Source organism: Oncorhynchus kisutch, linkage group LG9 (assembly GCF_002021735.2).
Source record: "Oncorhynchus kisutch isolate 150728-3 linkage group LG9, Okis_V2, whole genome shotgun sequence".
NCBI lineage: Eukaryota > Metazoa > Chordata > Actinopteri > Salmoniformes > Salmonidae > Oncorhynchus > Oncorhynchus kisutch.
In genome coordinates this window covers 23,713,781-23,732,693 of record NC_034182.2, presented here as the reverse complement: position 1 = coordinate 23,732,693, position 18,913 = coordinate 23,713,781, and the positions used below count along the sequence as shown (strand labels likewise).

At 42.9% G+C, this 18,913-nt stretch overlaps 1 protein-coding gene and 17 non-coding genes across 18 annotated transcripts; all 18 read right to left on the bottom strand.

Moving 5' to 3' along the window:
- Nucleotides 1-70: 70 nt before the first annotated feature.
- Nucleotides 71-144, bottom strand: trnan-guu (transfer RNA asparagine (anticodon GUU)). Its single transcript has one exon. It is a non-coding gene; the product is annotated as a tRNA-Asn (tRNA).
- Nucleotides 145-1,016: 872 nt separating this feature from the next.
- Nucleotides 1,017-1,090, bottom strand: trnan-guu (transfer RNA asparagine (anticodon GUU)). Its single transcript has one exon. It is a non-coding gene; the product is annotated as a tRNA-Asn (tRNA).
- A 206-nt stretch (nt 1,091-1,296) lies between these two features.
- trnan-guu (transfer RNA asparagine (anticodon GUU)) lies at nt 1,297-1,370 on the bottom strand. The gene has a single exon. It is a non-coding gene; the product is annotated as a tRNA-Asn (tRNA).
- A 212-nt stretch (nt 1,371-1,582) lies between these two features.
- trnan-guu (transfer RNA asparagine (anticodon GUU)) lies at nt 1,583-1,657 on the bottom strand. Its single transcript has one exon. It is a non-coding gene; the product is annotated as a tRNA-Asn (tRNA).
- Nucleotides 1,658-1,860: 203 nt separating this feature from the next.
- Nucleotides 1,861-1,934, bottom strand: trnan-guu (transfer RNA asparagine (anticodon GUU)). The gene has a single exon. It is a non-coding gene; the product is annotated as a tRNA-Asn (tRNA).
- Nucleotides 1,935-2,139: 205 nt separating this feature from the next.
- On the bottom strand, nt 2,140-2,213 carry trnan-guu (transfer RNA asparagine (anticodon GUU)). Its single transcript has one exon. It is a non-coding gene; the product is annotated as a tRNA-Asn (tRNA).
- Nucleotides 2,214-2,425: 212 nt separating this feature from the next.
- Nucleotides 2,426-2,499, bottom strand: trnan-guu (transfer RNA asparagine (anticodon GUU)). Its single transcript has one exon. It is a non-coding gene; the product is annotated as a tRNA-Asn (tRNA).
- Nucleotides 2,500-2,705: 206 nt separating this feature from the next.
- On the bottom strand, nt 2,706-2,779 carry trnan-guu (transfer RNA asparagine (anticodon GUU)). Its single transcript has one exon. It is a non-coding gene; the product is annotated as a tRNA-Asn (tRNA).
- Nucleotides 2,780-3,433: 654 nt separating this feature from the next.
- trnan-guu (transfer RNA asparagine (anticodon GUU)) lies at nt 3,434-3,507 on the bottom strand. Its single transcript has one exon. It is a non-coding gene; the product is annotated as a tRNA-Asn (tRNA).
- A 206-nt stretch (nt 3,508-3,713) lies between these two features.
- On the bottom strand, nt 3,714-3,787 carry trnan-guu (transfer RNA asparagine (anticodon GUU)). The gene has a single exon. It is a non-coding gene; the product is annotated as a tRNA-Asn (tRNA).
- Nucleotides 3,788-3,999: 212 nt separating this feature from the next.
- On the bottom strand, nt 4,000-4,074 carry trnan-guu (transfer RNA asparagine (anticodon GUU)). Its single transcript has one exon. It is a non-coding gene; the product is annotated as a tRNA-Asn (tRNA).
- A 203-nt stretch (nt 4,075-4,277) lies between these two features.
- Nucleotides 4,278-4,351, bottom strand: trnan-guu (transfer RNA asparagine (anticodon GUU)). The gene has a single exon. It is a non-coding gene; the product is annotated as a tRNA-Asn (tRNA).
- Nucleotides 4,352-4,556: 205 nt separating this feature from the next.
- Nucleotides 4,557-4,630, bottom strand: trnan-guu (transfer RNA asparagine (anticodon GUU)). The gene has a single exon. It is a non-coding gene; the product is annotated as a tRNA-Asn (tRNA).
- A 212-nt stretch (nt 4,631-4,842) lies between these two features.
- trnan-guu (transfer RNA asparagine (anticodon GUU)) lies at nt 4,843-4,916 on the bottom strand. The gene has a single exon. It is a non-coding gene; the product is annotated as a tRNA-Asn (tRNA).
- A 206-nt stretch (nt 4,917-5,122) lies between these two features.
- Nucleotides 5,123-5,196, bottom strand: trnan-guu (transfer RNA asparagine (anticodon GUU)). Its single transcript has one exon. It is a non-coding gene; the product is annotated as a tRNA-Asn (tRNA).
- Nucleotides 5,197-5,850: 654 nt separating this feature from the next.
- Nucleotides 5,851-5,924, bottom strand: trnan-guu (transfer RNA asparagine (anticodon GUU)). Its single transcript has one exon. It is a non-coding gene; the product is annotated as a tRNA-Asn (tRNA).
- Nucleotides 5,925-6,129: 205 nt separating this feature from the next.
- trnan-guu (transfer RNA asparagine (anticodon GUU)) lies at nt 6,130-6,203 on the bottom strand. Its single transcript has one exon. It is a non-coding gene; the product is annotated as a tRNA-Asn (tRNA).
- A 3,445-nt stretch (nt 6,204-9,648) lies between these two features.
- LOC109896925 (myeloid-associated differentiation marker homolog) lies at nt 9,649-14,175 on the bottom strand. Its single transcript, XM_020491381.2, has 2 exons — nt 14,099-14,175; nt 9,649-11,088 (listed from the first exon to the last, which is right to left on the bottom strand). Exon 2 carries the CDS (start codon nt 10,941-10,943, stop codon nt 10,092-10,094), a length of 852 nt encoding a protein of 283 aa, XP_020346970.1. The 5' UTR covers nt 10,944-11,088; nt 14,099-14,175; the 3' UTR covers nt 9,649-10,091.
- Between the last annotated feature and the right edge of the window lie 4,738 nt (nt 14,176-18,913).

The window sequence follows — 18,913 nt, the reverse complement described above, 5'->3', positions numbered from 1 at the left end:
AAGCACCAACCAATTGCACCACAGAGACTTGTCATATCCACATCATGGAGCACAACAAACTGAGAACTGTTGTCTCTGGGTGGGCTCGAACCACCAACCTTTAGATTAACAGTCTAACGCGCTAACCAATTGCCCCACAGAGACTTGTGGCGTGTTTGATCCTGACTCTTGATCGCTGTCCATTTGTGCTCTCATCCAACTGAACATGGAGTTTACGAAACACCAACACTTTGTTCCAATGGTTGTGTTAACGTGCATCGAAAGTGCAGCAACATTTTCAAGGAAGTAGACCTGTAGTTTTCTAATGTTTGTTAGCTTTTTGAATGGCCTTAAAAGCGCAAAAATGTAGCGCAATGTTCGTCAGCTCAACATTATATTAAAAGGCATCTGGCAGGAGTAAATTCAGCCACAATCACAAATATATTCTGATAAATATATATTTTAAACAACTGCATTTTCACAAATGTAATATATAATCGCCAAGCCCATTCCAAATAATAAGGGGACTGACTCTGGAAGAATGATGAAGTGGCTAGTCACTTTCATGGCGTATAGGCGTACATATACACACAAACACACTGGACCAACATTGTCCTTCTCGCGAGATAAATATAAATGCTAAGGTTATTCATGCCAGATTGACATCATTTACGTTGTCATACTAGCCAGATTAATAAGAATAAATTATATGTTCCTTGGAGAACACAGAATGATCAAGCTATTGAGTAACAGAAGATCAGAGACCATTGACAGCCATTTTACCAGTAGGTATATTAACTTGTCATCTTTCATGTTCAACAACACACCAATCACATGTGACAACAGGAAACAGAGCAGGTCAAAAGCAAGCTTAGTGTAAGGCCAGGAAGGTCTTCCATATCACTAGAAACAGAAAGACAGCATGCCTGGGTGGGCTCAAATCACCGACTTTTAAATAAACAGTCTAACGCGCCATCCAATTGCACCACAGAGACTTGTCATATCCACATCATGGAGCACAACAAACTGAGAACTGTCGTCCCTGGGTGGGCTCGAACCACCAACCTTTAGATTAACAGTCTAACGCGCTAACCAATTGCGCCACAGAGACTTGTAGTGTGATTGATCCTGACTCAGGTCAAAAGCAAGCTTACTGTAAGGCCAGGAAGGTATTCAATATCACTAGAAACAGAAAGACAGCATGCCTGGGTGGGCTCAAATCACCAAAATTTTAAATTAACAGTCTAAAGCGCCAACCAATTGCACCACAGAGACTTGTCATATCCACATCATGGAGCACAACAAACTGAGAACTGTTGTCTCTGGGTGGGCTCGAACCACCAACCTTTAGATTAACAGTCTAACACGCTAACCAATTACCCCACAGAGACTTGTGGTGTGTTTGATCCTGACGCTTGATCGCTGTCCATTTGTACTCTCATCCAACTGAACATGGTTGGTGTCAAAGCACCAACCTTTAGATTGACAGTCAAACACGATAACTGATTGCACTAGAGAGGCTTGTGTTGGCATTGACCATCAGCAGGGCAAAATAACAGGAATCTCACATCCACATCATGGAGCACTACAAAATGAGAACTGTCGTCCATGGGTGGGCTCGAACAACCAACCTTTAGATTAACAGTCTAACGCGCTGAAACATTTGCGCCACAGAGACTTGTGTTGTGTTTGATCCTGACTAAGGTCAAAAACAAGCTTACTGTAAGGCCAGGAAGGTATTCAATATCACTAGAAACAGAAAGACAGCATGCCTGGGTGGGCTCAAATCACCAACTTTTAAATTAACAGTCTAACGCACCAACCAATTGCACCACAGACTTGTCATATCCACATCATGAAGCACAACAAACTGAGAACTGTCGTCCCTGGGTGGGCTCAAACCAACAACCTTTAGATTAACAGTCTAACGCGCTAACCAATTGCGCCACAGAGACTTATAGTGTGATTGATCCTGACTCAGGTCAAAAGCAAGCTTACTGTAAGGCCAGGAAGGTATTCAATATCACTAGAAACAGAAAGACAGCATGCCTGGGTGGGCTCAAATCACCAACTTTTAAATTAACAGTCTAACGCGCCAACCAATTGCACCACAAAGACTTGTCATATCCACATCATGGAGCACAACACACTGAGAACTGTCGTCCCTGGGTGGGCTCGAACCACCAACCTTTAGATTAACAGTCTAACACGCTAACCAATTATCCCACAGAGACTTGTGGTGTGTTTGATCCTGACGCTTGATCGCTGTCCATTTGTACTCTCATCCAACTGAACATGGTTGGTGTCAAAGCACCAACCTTTAGATTGAGAGTCAAACACGATAACTGATTGCACTAGAGAGGCTTGTGTTGGCATTGACCATCAGCAGGGCAAAATAACAGGAATCTCTTATCCACATTATGGAGCACTACTAAATGAGAACTGTCGTCCCTGGGTGGGCTCGAACCACCAACCTTTAGATTAACAGTCTAACACGGTAATCAATTGCGCCACAGAGACTTGTGTTGTGTTTGATCCTGACTAAGGTCAAAAACAAGCTTACTGTAAGGCCAGGAAGGTATTCAATATCACTAGAAACAGAAAGACAGCATGCCTGGGTGGGCTCAAATCACCAAACTTTTAAATTAACAGTCTAACGCGTCAACCAATTGCACCACAGAGACTTGTCATATCCACATCATGGAGCACAACAAACTGAGAACTGTCGTCCCTGGGTGGGCTCGAACCACCAACCTTTAGATTAACAGTCTAACGTGCTAACCAATTGCGCCACAGAGACTTTTGATGTGTTTGATCCTGACTCTTGATCGCTGTTCATTTGTGCTCTCATCCAACTGAACATGGAATTTACGAAACAACAACACTTTGTTCCAATGGTTGTGTTAACGTGCATCGAAAGTGCAGCAACATTTTCAAGGAAGTAGACCTGTAGTTTTCTAATGTCTGTTAGCTTTTTGAATGGCCTTAAAAGGGCAAAAATGTAGCGCAATGTTCGTCAGCGCAACATTATATTAAAAGACATCTGGCAGGAGTAAATTCAGCCACAATCACAAATATATTCTGATAATTATATATTTTAAACAACTGCATTTTCACAAATGTAATATATAATCGACAAGCCCATTCAAAATAATAAGGGGACTGACTCTGGAAGAATGATGAAGTGGCTAGTCACTTTCATGGCGTATAGGCGTACATATACACACAAACACACTGGACCAACATTGTGTATTTGATCCTGACGCTTGATCGCTGTCCATTTGTACTCTCATCCAACTGAACATGGTTGGTGTCAAAGCACCAACCTTTAGATTGACAGTCAAACACGATAACTGATTGCACTAGAGAGGCTTGTGTTGGCATTGACCATCAGCAGGGCAAAATAACAGGAATCTCATATGCACATCATGGAGCACTACTAAATGAGAACTGTCGTCCCTGGGTGGGCTCGAACCACCAACCTTTAGATTAACAGTCTAACGCGCTAACCAATTGCAACACAGAGACTTGTGGTGTGTTTGATCCTTACTCAGGTCAAAAGCAAGCTTACTGTAAGGCCAGGAAGGTATTCAATATCACTTGAAACAGAAAGACAGCATGCCTGGGTGGGCTCAAATCACCAAACTTTTAAATTAACAGTCTAAAGCGCCAACCAATTGCACCACAGAGACTTGTCATATCCACATCATGGAGCACAACAAACTGAGAACTGTTGTCTCTGGGTGGGCTCGAACCACCAACCTTTAGATTAACAGTCTAACACGCTAACCAATTACCCCACAGAGACTTGTGGTGTGTTTGATCCTGACGCTTGATCGCTGTCCATTTGTACTCTCATCCAACTGAACATGGTTGGTGTCAAAGCACCAACCTTTAGATTGACAGTCAAACACGATAACTGATTGCACTAGAGAGGCTTGTGTTGGCATTGACCATCAGCAGGGCAAAATAACAGGAATCTCACATCCACATCATGGAGCACTACAAAATGAGAACTGTCGTCCATGGGTGGGCTCGAACAACCAACCTTTAGATTAACAGTCTAACGCGCTGAAACATTTGCGCCACAGAGACTTGTGTTGTGTTTGATCCTGACTAAGGTCAAAAACAAGCTTACTGTAAGGCCAGGAAGGTATTCAATATCACTAGAAACAGAAAGACAGCATGCCTGGGTGGGCTCAAATCACCAACTTTTAAATTAACAGTCTAACGCACCAACCAATTGCACCACAGACTTGTCATATCCACATCATGAAGCACAACAAACTGAGAACTGTCGTCCCTGGGTGGGCTCGAACCACCAACCTTTAGATTAACAGTCTAACGCGCTAACCAATTGCGCCACAGAGACTTATAGTGTGATTGATCCTGACTCAGGTCAAAAGCAAGCTTACTGTAAGGCCAGGAAGGTATTCAATATCACTAGAAACAGAAAGACAGCATGCCTGGGTGGGCTCAAATCACCAACTTTTAAATTAACAGTCTAACGCGCCAACCAATTGCACCACAGAGACTTGTCATATCCACATCATGGAGCACAACACACTGAGAACTGTCGTCCCTGGGTGGGCTCGAACCACCAACCTTTAGATTAACAGTCTAACACGCTAACCAATTATCCCACAGAGACTTGTGGTGTGTTTGATCCTGACGCTTGATCGCTGTCCATTTGTACTCTCATCCAACTGAACATGGTTGGTGTCAAAGCACCAACCTTTAGATTGAGAGTCAAACACGATAACTGATTGCACTAGAGAGGCTTGTGTTGGCATTGACCATCAGCAGGGCAAAATAACAGGAATCTCTTATCCACATTATGGAGCACTACTAAATGAGAACTGTCGTCCCTGGGTGGGCTCGAACCACCAACCTTTAGATTAACAGTCTAACACGGTAATCAATTGCGCCACAGAGACTTGTGTTGTGTTTGATCCTGACTAAGGTCAAAAACAAGCTTACTGTAAGGCCAGGAAGGTATTCAATATCACTAGAAACAGAAAGACAGCATGCCTGGGTGGGCTCAAATCACCAAACTTTTAAATTAACAGTCTAACGCGTCAACCAATTGCACCACAGAGACTTGTCATATCCACATCATGGAGCACAACAAACTGAGAACTGTCGTCCCTGGGTGGGCTCGAACCACCAACCTTTAGATTAACAGTCTAACGTGCTAACCAATTGCGCCACAGAGACTTTTGATGTGTTTGATCCTGACTCTTGATCGCTGTTCATTTGTGCTCTCATCCAACTGAACATGGAATTTACTAAACAACAACACTTTGTTCCAATGGTTGTGTTAACGTGCATCGAAAGTGCAGCAACATTTTCAAGGAAGTAGACCTGTAGTTTTCTAATGTCTGTTAGCTTTTTGAATGGCCTTAAAAGGGCAAAAATGTAGCGCAATGTTCGTCAGCGCAACATTATATTAAAAGACATCTGGCAGGAGTAAATTCAGCCACAATCACAAATATATTCTGATAATTATATATTTTAAACAACTGCATTTTCACAAATGTAATATATAATCGACAAGCCCATTCAAAATAATAAGGGGACTGACTCTGGAAGAATGATGAAGTGGCTAGTCACTTTCATGGCGTATAGGCGTACATATACACACAAACACACTGGACCAACATTGTGTATTTGATCCTGACGCTTGATCGCTGTCCATTTGTACTCTCATCCAACTGAACATGGTTGGTGTCAAAGCACCAACCTTTAGATTGACAGTCAAACACGATAACTGATTGCACTAGAGAGGCTTGTGTTGGCATTGACCATCAGCAGGGCAAAATAACAGGAATCTCATATGCACATCATGGAGCACTACTAAATGAGAACTGTCGTCCCTGGGTGGGCTCGAACCACCAACCTTTAGATTAACAGTCTAACGCGCTAACCAATTGCAACACAGAGACTTGTGGTGTGTTTGATCCTTACTCAGGTCAAAAGCAAGCTTACTGTAAGGCCAGGAAGGTATTCAATATCACTTGAAACAGAAAGACAGCATGCCTGGGTGGGCTCAAATCACCAACTTTTAAATTGACAGTCTAACGCGCCAACCAATTGCACCACAGAGACTTGTCATATCCACATCATGGAGCACAACAAACTGAGAACTGTCGTCTCTGGGTGGGATCGAACCACCAACCTTTAGATTAACAGTCTAACGCGCTAACCAATTGCCCCACAGAGACTTGTGGTGTGTTTGATCCTGACTAGCCAGATTAATATGAATACATGCGCTAACTGATTGCGCTAGAGAGGCTTTTCGTGGTATTGACCCTCAGCAGGCCAAGTTGTTCAGCACTATTATGGCTTCGGGGTAGAAGCTGTTAAGGAGCCCTTTGGTCCTAGACTTTGCGCTCCGGTACCGCTCTCCATGCGGGAGCAGAGAAGACAGTCTATGACTTGGATGAATGGAGTCTCTGACAATTTTATGGGCTTTCCTCTGACACCGCCTATTATATAGGTCCTGGGTGGCAGGAAGCTTGGTCCCAGTGATGTACGCACTACCCTCTGTAACACCTTACTTTCAGATGCCGAGCAGTTGCCATACTAGGCGGTGATGTAACCGGTCAGGATGCTCTCGATGGTGCAGCTGTAGAACCTTTTGAGGTTCTGGGGACCCATGCCAAATCTTTTCAGTCTCCTGAGGAGGAAATGGTTTTGTCGTGCCTTCTTCACAACTGTCTTAGTGTGTTTGGACCATGATAGTTCGTTGGTGATGTGGACACCAAGGAACTTGAAACTCTCAACCCATTCCACTACAGCCCTGTCAATGTGAATGGGGTCCTGTTCAGCCCGCCTTTGTCTGTAGTCCATGATCAGCTCCATCGAGGGAGAGGTTGTTGTTCTGGCACCACACTGCTAGTTATCTGATCTCCTCCCTATAGGCTGTCTCATCGTTGTTGGTGATCAGGTCTACCACAGTTGTGTCGTCAGCAAACATAATGATGGTGTGGGAGTCGTGTTTGGGCACGCAGTCGTGGCCAAACAAGAAGTGCTTAAGTTGATTAACAAAAACTACACAAGTGAACTTAACTACATGACCAATTGCTAAAAAAACAGCAAGCAATAAATAATGACAACAGCGATTACTTACAGTACTAACAAGATACCCACCCTACATCATGACAAGACTACTGAGCTCCATAAGTATTGGGACAGTGGCCCATTTTTATACATTTTTTTGGCTCTGCGCTCCAGCACTTTGGATTTGAAATGATGCAATGCTACCATGATCACGGATAGCCTTGAATGAATCGTGAATAACAATGAATGAGAGTTACAGACGCACTAATACCATTCCCCCAAGACATGCTAACCTTACAATAACAGTAACAACAATAACAATCACAAGCTTGATGTAATCATTGCGTGCTAGGACTACGGCAGCAAATACTAAACTTTTGACTACTTTAAATACATAAGTGAATTTGTCCCAGTACATTTGGTCCCCTAAAATGGGGAGACAATGTACAAAAAGTACTGTACTTTCTAAACAGTTCACCCGATATGGATGAAAATACCCTCAAATTAAAGTTAAGTCTGCACGTCAGTCCATTGTATCATTTCAAATCACAAATGCTGGAGTAGAGCCAAAGCAACAACATAAATGGTCACTGTCCCAATACTTTTGGAGCTCATTGAAGTTTGTCATTTAGCATAAACACTCAAGGAATAAAATGATATAAAACAGAGTTTATTTATAGAAGAAATACAGTTGCAGTGCACATTAGCATAGCACTTCAACCAGATGCAGTGCACATTAGCATAGCACTTCAACCAGATGCAGTGCACATTAGCATAGCACTTCAACCAGATGCAGTGCACATTAGCATAGCACTTCAACCAGATGCAGTGCACATTAGCATAGCACTTCAACCAGATGCAGTGCACATTAGCATAGCACTTCAACCAGTTGCAGTGCACATTAGCATAGCACTTCAACCAGACACTCTGGCTCTCCGACAGGCAGATCAGGTCACAGATATGTTGGTTCAAACATTTATTTTCAAAATGCCTGTGCTGTTGCAACATTCCATTGCTACTGTGACAAACTATTCTGCAGGGTGATGCCAAGCATCAAGTTTGTTTGCAATCAATCATCTAACAATAACCCATGTAATGAAATTCATCTGTGACATTTGTGAAATATGCCCCTGGTGGTGCAGTTCTAGCCACATTGTATCATTTTTTGGGTTTGTACCTGTTTTGTATCAGCCCAACTGAAGCCCATGTGATACAATAAAGACAAAGAATGGTCTTTTCATTTGCTTTTTTAAATTTTATTTCACCTTTATTTAACCAGTAAAGCTAGCTGAGATCAAGTTCTCATTTACAACTGCGACCTGGCCAAGATAAAGCAAAGCGACACAAACACAGAGTTACATGGGATAAACAAGTGTATAGTCAATAACACAATAGAAAATAAATAGTCTATATACAGTGTGTGCAAATGGCGTGAGGTGGTAAAAGCAATAAATAGGCCATAGTAGCGTAGTAAATACAATTTAGCAAATAAACACTGGAGTGATAGATGAGCAGATGATGATGTGCAAGTAGAAATACTGGTGTGAAAAAGAGCAGAAAGGTAAATAAAACCAATATGGGGATGAGGTAGGTAGTTGGTTGGGCTATTTACAGATGGGCTATGTACAGCTGCAGCGATCGGTTAGCTGCTCAGATAGCTGATGTTTAAAGTTAGTGAGGGAAATATAAGTCTCCAGTTTCAGCGATTTTTGCAATTCGTTCCAGTCATTGGCAGCAGAGAACTGGAAGGAAAGGAGGCCAAAGTAGGTGTTGGCTTTGGGGATGACCAGTGAGATATACCTGCTGGAGCGCGTGCTACGGGTGGGTGTTGTTATCGTGACCAGTGAGCTGAGATAAGCTGGAGCTTTACCTAGCATAGGCGTATAGATGACCTGGAGCCAGTGGGTCTGGCAACAAATATGTAGCGTGGGCCAGCCAACTAGAGCATACAGGTCGCAGTGGTGGGTGGTATAAGGGGCTTTGGTGACAAAACGGATGGCACTATGATAGCAAACTGGATGCAGTCTGAGTAGAGTGTTGGAGGCTATTTTGTAAAGGACATCGCTGAAGTCGAGGCAGCATGAGTGAACGATGTTTTGTTGCGAATAGGAAGCAGATTCTATATTCAATTGGATTGGAGATGTTTAATATGAGTCTGGAAGGAGAGTTTACAGTCTAGCCAGACTGTAGTTTGTAGTTGTCCAAATATTCTAAGTCAGAACCGTCCAGAGTAGTGATGCTAGTCGGGTGGGTGGGTGCGGCAGCGAACGGTTGAAAAGCATGCATTTGGTTTTACTAGCGTTTAAGAGCAGTTGGAGGCTACGGAAGGCGTGTTGTATGGCATTGAAGCTCGTTTGGAGGTTAGTTAACACAGTGTCCAAAGAAGGGGCAGATGTATACAGAATGGTGTCGTCTGCATAGAGGTGGATCAGGGAATCACCCGCAGCAAGAGCGACATCGTTGATGTATACAGAGAAAAGAGTCGGGCTGAGAATTGAACCCTGTGGTACCCCCATAGAGACTGCCAGAGGTCCGGACAACAGGCTCTCCGATTTGACACACTGTACTTGGTCTGAGAAGTAGTTGGTGAACCAGGCGAGGCAGTCATTTGAGAAACAAAGGATGTTGAGTCTGCCGATAAGAATGTGGTGATTGTGATTGACAGAGTCAAAATCCTTGGCCAGATCGATGAAGACGGCTGCACAGTACTGTCTTTTATCAATGGCGGTTATGATATCGCTTAGTACCTTGAGCGTGGCTGAGGTGCACCTGTGACCAGCTCGGAAACCAGATTGCACAGCGGAGAAGGTTTGGTGGGATTCGAAATGGTCAGTGATCTGTTTATTAACTTGGCTTTTGAAGACTTTAGAAAGGCAGGGCAGCATGGATATAGGTCTATAACAGTTTGGGTCTAGAGTGTCATCCCCTTTGAAGAGATGCTTGTTGAAGATAAAGGCAACGCAGAAATACTTTCACAACTGAATTAATTATACACAGTAGTTTTTGTCCCACCTCCCTCTCCTTCCCTTCCAATCTCTCCCCCTCCTCCCTCACACACTGACAAAAACCAGGCGTGCAGAGTAAGCCAGATCTGCCAGGTAGAGCAGGAAGTTGAGAGCGGTGAGAACTGCAACCATCAACAGTGTTGGCTGCTGCCGGGTTTGGATGTGGCTGTAACTCTTGTCAAACTGGAACACGGGCCAGATGATGGTGGCGGTCAGGTACATGACAACAGCCAGCAGGCCATAGGCTGACAGGAAGCGTGCGAAGGGGAACGGGAGAAAGCCGGTACACTCCCCGACACACAGCACCACCACAGCTGCCGACAGGATGAAACAGACACAGTAGACCGCCATGCACCACTTGAGCGCTGCGTGATGATCGTACGACACCGGGTCGCTGACCAGCATGAATATGATGCAGGCCACGAAGGTCTGGCACACCTTGAGCAGGCCTGGAGACGTGGCCATGTAGCCCACCACCTCGCCCGGCTGCGCCCGCGTCAGGGTCACCTCCCACAGGTAGGCCACGGTGGCCAGGCAGGAGAAGACGGTGGAGGCGATGCGTCTGTCCCGGGCCTCCCCGTGGTTCTGCTGGCCCTTGAGGAAGTAGACAGGGAAGATGACAGAGGCGGAGAAGCAGAGCAGGGTGGCGTAGCAGGCCATGGTGATGGGAAAGTTTTTCCAGGAGACAGGGGCTCGGGCCTGGAGGCCAAAGTGCTCCACCAGCAGTATCAGCAGGGTCATGGAGAAGCTGAAGGCCCAACAGAACACACACCAGTCTGCTAACCCATGGGAGAGAGAGGCCTCACGGGCCACCACACTGAAGGCCACGCAGGAGAACAACTGTGCAGCCACACGCACCCACAGCAGCTGGGAGGTGGGCAGCACAATCAATGGCATGGTGGGAGGTGTTATACTGTCAAGTTATACAGGGGAGTGGGGAATATGTACTGTAATATAGCTGAACACCGTAATAGTTCTTGTTCTGGCCCTTCCTCAGATACAATTAAAAGACTCTGAACTTGTCCTGTTCTCATCCAGGGTTCTGCAAGGAGATAAAGAAACAAAGCAAGATTTAGGGGCCAGGCAAATCACAGAACATCCCAATTTAGAAATACAGTATAACACAAAAGTGAGTACACCCTTCACATTTTTGTAAATATTTGAGTATATCTTTTCATGTGACAACACTGAAGAAATGACACTTTGCTACAATGTAAAGTAGTGAGTGTACAGCTTGTATAACAGTGTAAATTTGCTGTCATTTCTTCAGTGTTGTCACATGAAAAGACATACTCAAAATTTTACAAAAATGTGAAGGGTGTACTCACTTTTGTGATATACTGTAAATAAAAATGAAACCATTGTGAGATTGTGAAACTGAAACCGTTAACATGACTCTCAGTTCTACATACATGAGAGCAGTTCTTGAAAATGGTTCCCAGTCACTTCTTCCCTGCATGTCCCTCCCTCCCCAGAGAGATGCCTGATTACATGCTCTCCTAGTTTAAGTACACACATTACATCAACATGGCTTGACTCGCAGTTCTAAGTTTAAATGCATGAGAGAATTGTATTCACTGTGACAATACGTGCTAACAAATTGAAAGAAATACGTTTTTTTTGTACGTATGGGAAATTTCAGGGACTTTTTATTTCATGTCATGAAACATGGAACCAACACTTTACATGTGGTGATTATATTTTTATTCAGTATAATTTAAAGATCCATATTAAGTATTGGATCTTTAAAATACAACTTTGTCATGACCCTGCAGTTTACCTATACAATGTCTGATGGTGAAGTAAACAAAATACATAAATGAGCTCTCCACAATGAATTTCAATAATAAAACTAATAAAAATAGTCAAGCTCCTGCAACCATGGAAAAGTAAATACCTGTCTATTTACGGTAAAAAATGACACTGATTAACTCCTTAGTCATATCTAAGTGTACTTTACTTACTTATGGCCTTGCCTACCCCTGATGATTTGTATTTCAAATCATATGAGCAAAAAAAGATGTAGCTTTATCTGGGATGCTAAACCAGACAAGATAAAGCATGCCCATCTATAATGAATATAAACTGGGTGGGCTGAGATGAAATATAAAAGCTCTGAACCTCTAAATGCTTTACTTATACTAATGTTTTACTTGAACCCAAAATGGTTCTCAAGTAGATTACTAAGAAAAACTCATCCCTTGTTTAAAAATTGCCTTTGTGCAGATTGCCACGTCTCATTTTCGATTATTTGAAAATTAAACCTTGTTCAAAGTATCTCTTGTTGAAACAAGCATTGCAGAGCCTGGCATGTTGGGAGCTTGGGCCGATAGGTTGCTGGTTCGGGTTCCCGATTTAACTTGGTGGGAGATCTGTCGACGTGCCCTTTGGCGGGGTGCTTTGACCCTGATTACTCCTGTGGGTTGCTCTGGATGGGAGTGTCTGCTAGATGACTGAATGTAACGTAAATGTTGAGCGGCTTCACTGCAGGTATGTTTTAATATTCAATACATTTGAACAAAAACTAGAGTTTCTATTAGACAAATTCAGGTAAGTCCCTCCCTGTTTAGTTTGCTTCCGTTTAAGACACATTTCGCATCAGAATCGGCGGAATGAATACACCCCTAACCAGTGCAAAACCTTTCGCTGTGGTGTAAAATGTTTTCGCTACGGTGTGCACAAATTCATTTTGTTCAACCCAGCTCTTTAGGGTTGTTAGGCCTACTAATTGATTACAAATCAATTAGTTCTCCTCACACTAAGAATGATATAGCAGTCAGAGAGAAAAAATATATTCTAGCTGTGACTTGTACTAGGCTAGGGAGTATGCACACAGTAATGAGGAAATACAGTGAATTCAGACTGAATTGAGAAGGCATTTCCTCCTTGACGTTGTCGCTCTCTATTGGCATTGGCATCATCCCTTTTCATTGGGCCAAAGCTAAGATCCTAAGACTTCGAGACACGTCTGCATCCCAAATGGTACCCTATTCCCTACACAGTGCACTACTTTTGACCAGAGCCCCATGGACGCGGCCTTTGACTCATATTTAATATACTCGTGAACTGAATGCAAGGTACACTGATACTTCAGTCATCCTCATCATATGCTTGTCAGTAACACATTGACTTCCTCTTCAGTGTGTCAAGCTCTAAACCTGGCTTCTTTAAGGCTTTGTTGCTTTAAGTACTTCTTTACTGAGTCTATTAGTCAGAGGAGAGCTTTAAAAGAGCCTCCCTTCCTCTCTGGCCGCAGAAGAAAAACAGGAAGCTGAACTAATGTCTCCATCTCACATCTACAGGGGCCCAGAAACTACTAGCCTACTGTACCGTAGACCTAGTTCACATGGAAATGACAAGTTTGTGATATAAAACTGGGTTACACAAACCTTGGGCTTGTTTACTGGACCCAGATTAGACCAAAGCTACTCCTAGACGAGTCCAGAACTAGGATGAATCTGTGTCTGGGAAGCTGGCCCACATTGTCAATACCATATTCCATTTCTCTTTTAGATGGGGTCCGAGTTACTCACATCTGGAGGCTGGGGAACAAAACTAAACTGAGGTGAAATGGGGGTTAGAAGGATGTGATGGGTGCAGTTATGGTATGTGCACAAGCCTCCCTCTCTCTCTCTCTCTCTCTCTTGAAAAGGAAGTATTGCAATATTCTTAGCAGGAGAGTGCTGGTTTTATTGTTTATTTTCATGCCAGTGAGAAATTCCCTATGAATGTTTTATTTACAATTTAAATTATTCTAATATTGGCAGGATGTTCAAACTGAATCACATGGGGAGAAAAGTTCATCAAAGCATGACCAGACTTGTTGATGGTATTTCCAACACATACGGATCATCAATGATGAGTGAGTGAGTGCACAAGCGTAAGGGCTGTGGCCGACGCGACGCACTGCACCTAAGTAGATTAATGCTATGGTATCTGAGGCATTCTCATTGGACTAAAAATAGAAAGTAACGGTATTTTCTGTACCTTCTTTCTCGTCTAGACTTCACTGGAATAGAAATAGCATTTTAAAGAAGAACGGTTATTCTTACCTCTGATCTCGCATGGTCTTCTTCCTTCCTGTTACCGTTTTAGAGCCGGGGCGCGCACTTTTACGCTCGCGACCACTTCGTCTACAGGTAACTGCCAAAATAATGGAAACACTTGAGTAGATTAGGGATACAACCAGTGGTGGAAAAAGTACCCAATTGTCATACTTGAGTAAAAGTAAAGATACCTTAATAGAAAATGACTCAAGTAAAGTCACCCAGTAAACTCCTACTGGCGTAAAAGTAAAAAAGCATTTGGTTTTAAATATACTTAAGTACCAAAAGTAATTGTAATTGCTAAAATATACTTAAGTATCAAAAGTAAAAGTATAAATAATTTATAATTCCTTATATTAAGCAAACCAGACGGCACAATTTTCTTGTTCAAAAAAAATGTACGGATAGCCAGGGGCATAATTTACAAACAACACATGTGTTTAATGAGTCCGCCAGATCAGATGCAGTAGGGATGACCAGGGACGTGTGAATTATACAATTTTCCTGTTCTGCTTAGCATTCAAAATGTAATGAGTACTTTTGGGTGTCAGGGAAAATGTATGGAGTAAAAAGTACATTCTTTTTTTCAGGAATGTAGTGAGGTAAAAGTAAAAGTCATCAAAAATATAAATAGTAAAGTCGGGTACAGATACCCCAAAAACTACTTTAAAGTATTTTTACTTAAGTACTTTAAACCACTGGATACAATGCATATTGAACGCAAGTGCTTCCACACAAGTGTGTGGTTCCTCATTTAAATAAGAATTTTATATCCCATTATGCTTAGGGTCATGTATAGAATGCTGGGCAGGACATTATTTTGACTACCATGGCTATGCCCCCATGGGAAGATAATGCCTCCATCCACAGGACACGAGTTGTCACTGAATGGTTTGATATGCAGGAAAATGATGTAAACCATATGACATGGCTGTGTCCGTCACCAGATCTCAACCCAATTGAACACTTATGGGAGATTCTGGAGTGGTGATTGAGACAGCATTTTCTACCACCATCAACAAAACACCAAATTATAGAATTTCACGTGGAAGAATGGTGTCGCATCCTTGCAATAGAGTTCCAGACACTTGTAGAATATATGCTAAGGTGCATTGAAGCTGTTCTGGCTCGTGGTGGCCCAATGCCTCATTGTGACACTTTATGTGGATGTTTCCTTTATTTTGGCAGTTACCAGTAGCTCAGAGAAGAACTGGGCAAATTCGATTATGCTGAACTGCGGGGCAACGGTCTATGGCTGGCGCCCTTCTCAAATCGAACAGTCAGCATGGTGCATCGTCCACGAAGATACATCTCTTTCCCATAATATATATATATATACAGTATATACACACACACGTATATATTTGAAATTTCAAAATAGTTTTTATTGTGAAGGCAAATCATGCGTTTTTATCAAACACAATCACTTTTGCATGTGAAAACACAGAAAATCATACCCATTCTCCACGTGCTTAATTATGTCACTTTTGTTTTGAGCTGATTTCATCATGGGCTTTAAACGGGGCACCTGGCTCACGCCCGGGTGGCAGCCCGGTTCCTAAACGAAGGCAATCAACATTCACTGCGTGCAAAACACGCCCATCCAGGCGCCCGGGACAGATTAATCGAATCCCCTCACTTTCTCACAAACTCCACGCCAAATTTGGTCATATGTCTCATTTATAGTAGGTCATGCCTGGAACTGGAATTGGGGGCTTAACCAGGGGCACGTTCAGTAGGACAATGTTTTGGAACTGTTCTAAATAATGTTAGGCTATCTATAACAAATGTGCTTCTTGGACATGGAGAACAAGGAATCATGTTGGCTCTACTGATGGCATTTCCTATCTGCAACGTTCGATAACGTTTGGCTAATGATCTTGGCCCAGATGTGTGTGGATAAGTGGTGGAAGCTGTTTGAAGGTATGGGGAGGCATCGTCTGCTGAAACAGTTTCCATCAGGTCCAGAGTTTCAGCAATAGTTGCTCAAATTAGTCTACACTAAAGCCAAAACTATCACCATCTACTGGCAGTGGTTAATCCCTACCACAGACATGTGAACTCCTTTTCTTTCCTAGATTCCTTTTCTCATTTCCTAGCTGCCTTTCCTTCCCTCTCTACTGGCCATTTGTTAATCCCTACCATATTCATGTGAACGCCTCCTTTTCTTTCCTATATTCCTTTCCTTGCATTTCCTCCTTGCCTAGCTCCATTTATTTCCCTCCTTTCCTTTCCTCACCCCCACCCCCATTTCTTCATTATTATTGTTTATTAAGATAACCTATATTAAATACAACACCAGCATGATTTTGTTTAATTTGAAGGATTTAGGAAAATGTTGTTTTGAAGCTAATTTCATGCAATTCTATGTAGTTTACAATCTCATGACATCTTAGGTAGGCTATTTAATGATGATGATAATAAGGAAAATAAAGTCTTGACCCAATATCCCCCCCAAAAAATGTTGATGCATGCCAGCAAAGCCACAACACTAAACAATACATTAATTGCACTATAACGGTGACAAGCGGTGCCCACAAACTGTTGGGACAACTTTATGTAGGCCCTAACAGCAGAGCTTTCTTTTCAGCACCATGGAGTGAATCTTTACCACCACTACACCTGGCTATCAGCGGAGCCTTGTCTGGTAGCGAAACAGATCATTCAGCCTCATCTCCTGCCTTTTTAAAAATGGTTGACTTCCTTAAACAAATCTGGTTTCTACTGACAATTGAGATGGACAAACTGTGGCAGAAGGGAACGATGAGCGAATAAGAGGCGATCCGTAATTTCGATTAAGACAATGAGCGAGCAAAGACGGACGTAGTCACTATAACTATTTACTCAGCACTTTTGAAATGTACAGTGACAAAATTCAGAACATGGGCCATTCTTACAGTATTCTACCCGTACACCAAGTCAGAACCGTAGGATAAATAAAGGGATCAGATAAGCAGACAATGAAATTTCTCTAAAACAGGCTATAGGCTTCATGTACACCACCAAGTCGGAACAATAGGCTAAGTTATGAAGGGGGAAGGGACCAAATGATTAGGGTGAGGCACATGGGCTACGAACAGCTTACTACACAACATACACTTAGTATTACTTTCTTAGCTACAGTATACATATCTCCCTGGTGTATTAAATAATGTATGCAGCAGCATACAATACATTTTTGGACTCACCTTGTTGTGCTGAGCTCACTTGAACAGGAAGGTGGCACGGTGGTCCTTCTTGTGGGCACATTTTGTCAAACTTTGTCATCTTTTACTGGATTTATGGTGCTGTCAAAACAAGTGGGAAAAAAAGTCAAATCATGACATCAGTGATGTTCAGGTCGGTGCTCTAGAAAGAGGCCCGAGTTCCCAACTTGGAATTCCGAGTTGGATGACCGTTCAAAACGTATTTTCCCGGTCGGTGCTAATATTTTTAGTTTCCAGTTGTCTTGAACTCACTGAAGTCTGAGATTGACCAGTTCTGAGTTTCCAGTTTTGAATGCGGCAGAAGTCATGCTGGATTGACAGCATGGCCAATGTATTCAACCTTTTCTGGCCCTTGAAGTTGCATGTGAATGTTTATCCTTTAAGCTTGGAAAAGAGACCCTTAAACCCAGACTTAGATCACACATTCTCTCCACTGAATAGCAGGCTAGTGATTGCTTTGCAATGCTTGCAGTTAGCCACTGATTCCTTCCAAATCCTTCATTGTTGAATTGGCATTTTACAATTTGTTGTCTAATGTTTATGTCCAATGGCAGATGAGCACTGATATGTTTTATCTATACTTTCTCTTCATATGACAAGGATTGAAATGGATTTGTCAGTAGATTGTTGACTTGATTCATGATGATGACTGCTTGTCTAGCTTGCTACCTTAGATTTTGAAAGTATGACGTTGACATGATCAGTCCACTCAAAGTTACGGTAGATTCAGTGCCTTCGAAAAGTATTCAGACCCCTTGACTTTTTCCAAATATTCTTAGGTCACAGCCTTATTCTAAATAGTTTTTTCCCCCCTCATCAATCTACACACAACACCATATAATGACAAAGCAAAAACAGGTTAAGAATTTTTGCTAATTTATATATATTTTTTTAATGGCAATATCACATTTACAAAAGTATTCCGACTCTTTACTCAGTACTTTCTTGAAGCACCTTTGGCAGCGATTACAGACTTGAGTCGTCTTGTGTATGACACTACAAGCTTGGCACACGTATTTGGGGAGTTTCTCCCATTTTTCTCTGCAGATCCTCTCAAGCTCTGTCAGGTTGGATGGGGAGCGGGCTTGGGAGAGATGGGAGAGATGAAGGTTGAAAGTCATGCGATACACAACCCAACCAAGCCGCACTGCTTCTTAACACAGCGCGCATCCAACCCAGAAGCCAGCCGCACCAATGTGTCGGAGGAAACACTATGCACCTGGCGCCCGGCCCGCCACAGGAGTCGCTGGTGCGAGATGAGACAAGGATATCCCTACCGGCCAAACCCTCCCTAACCCAGACGACGCTAGGCCAATTGTGCGTCGCCCCACGGACCTCCCAATCGCGGCCGGTTGCGACAGAGCCTGGGCGCGAACCCAGAGTCTCTGGTGGCACATTAAGATATCTTTACTTTTGCTGAAGTATGAATTGAGTATTGGGTACTTTTTCCACCACAGCCGATAGCAGCACTTGATTTTTTGAGCTCTCCCTGTAAAGTTTGCGGTGATGTATAGTGTCCCAATGACTGACAGAACACTGAGCCAATCACGGTACAACTAGATAATATTACCAACCCCTACGCTGACTGCCCCAGCACCCCAGAAAGCACTGAGCT

Coding starts and splice junctions, on each gene's coding strand:
- LOC109896925 (XM_020491381.2), bottom strand. CDS start 10,943: ATGCCATTGATTGTGCTGCCCACCTCCCAGCTGCTGTGGGTGCGTGTG.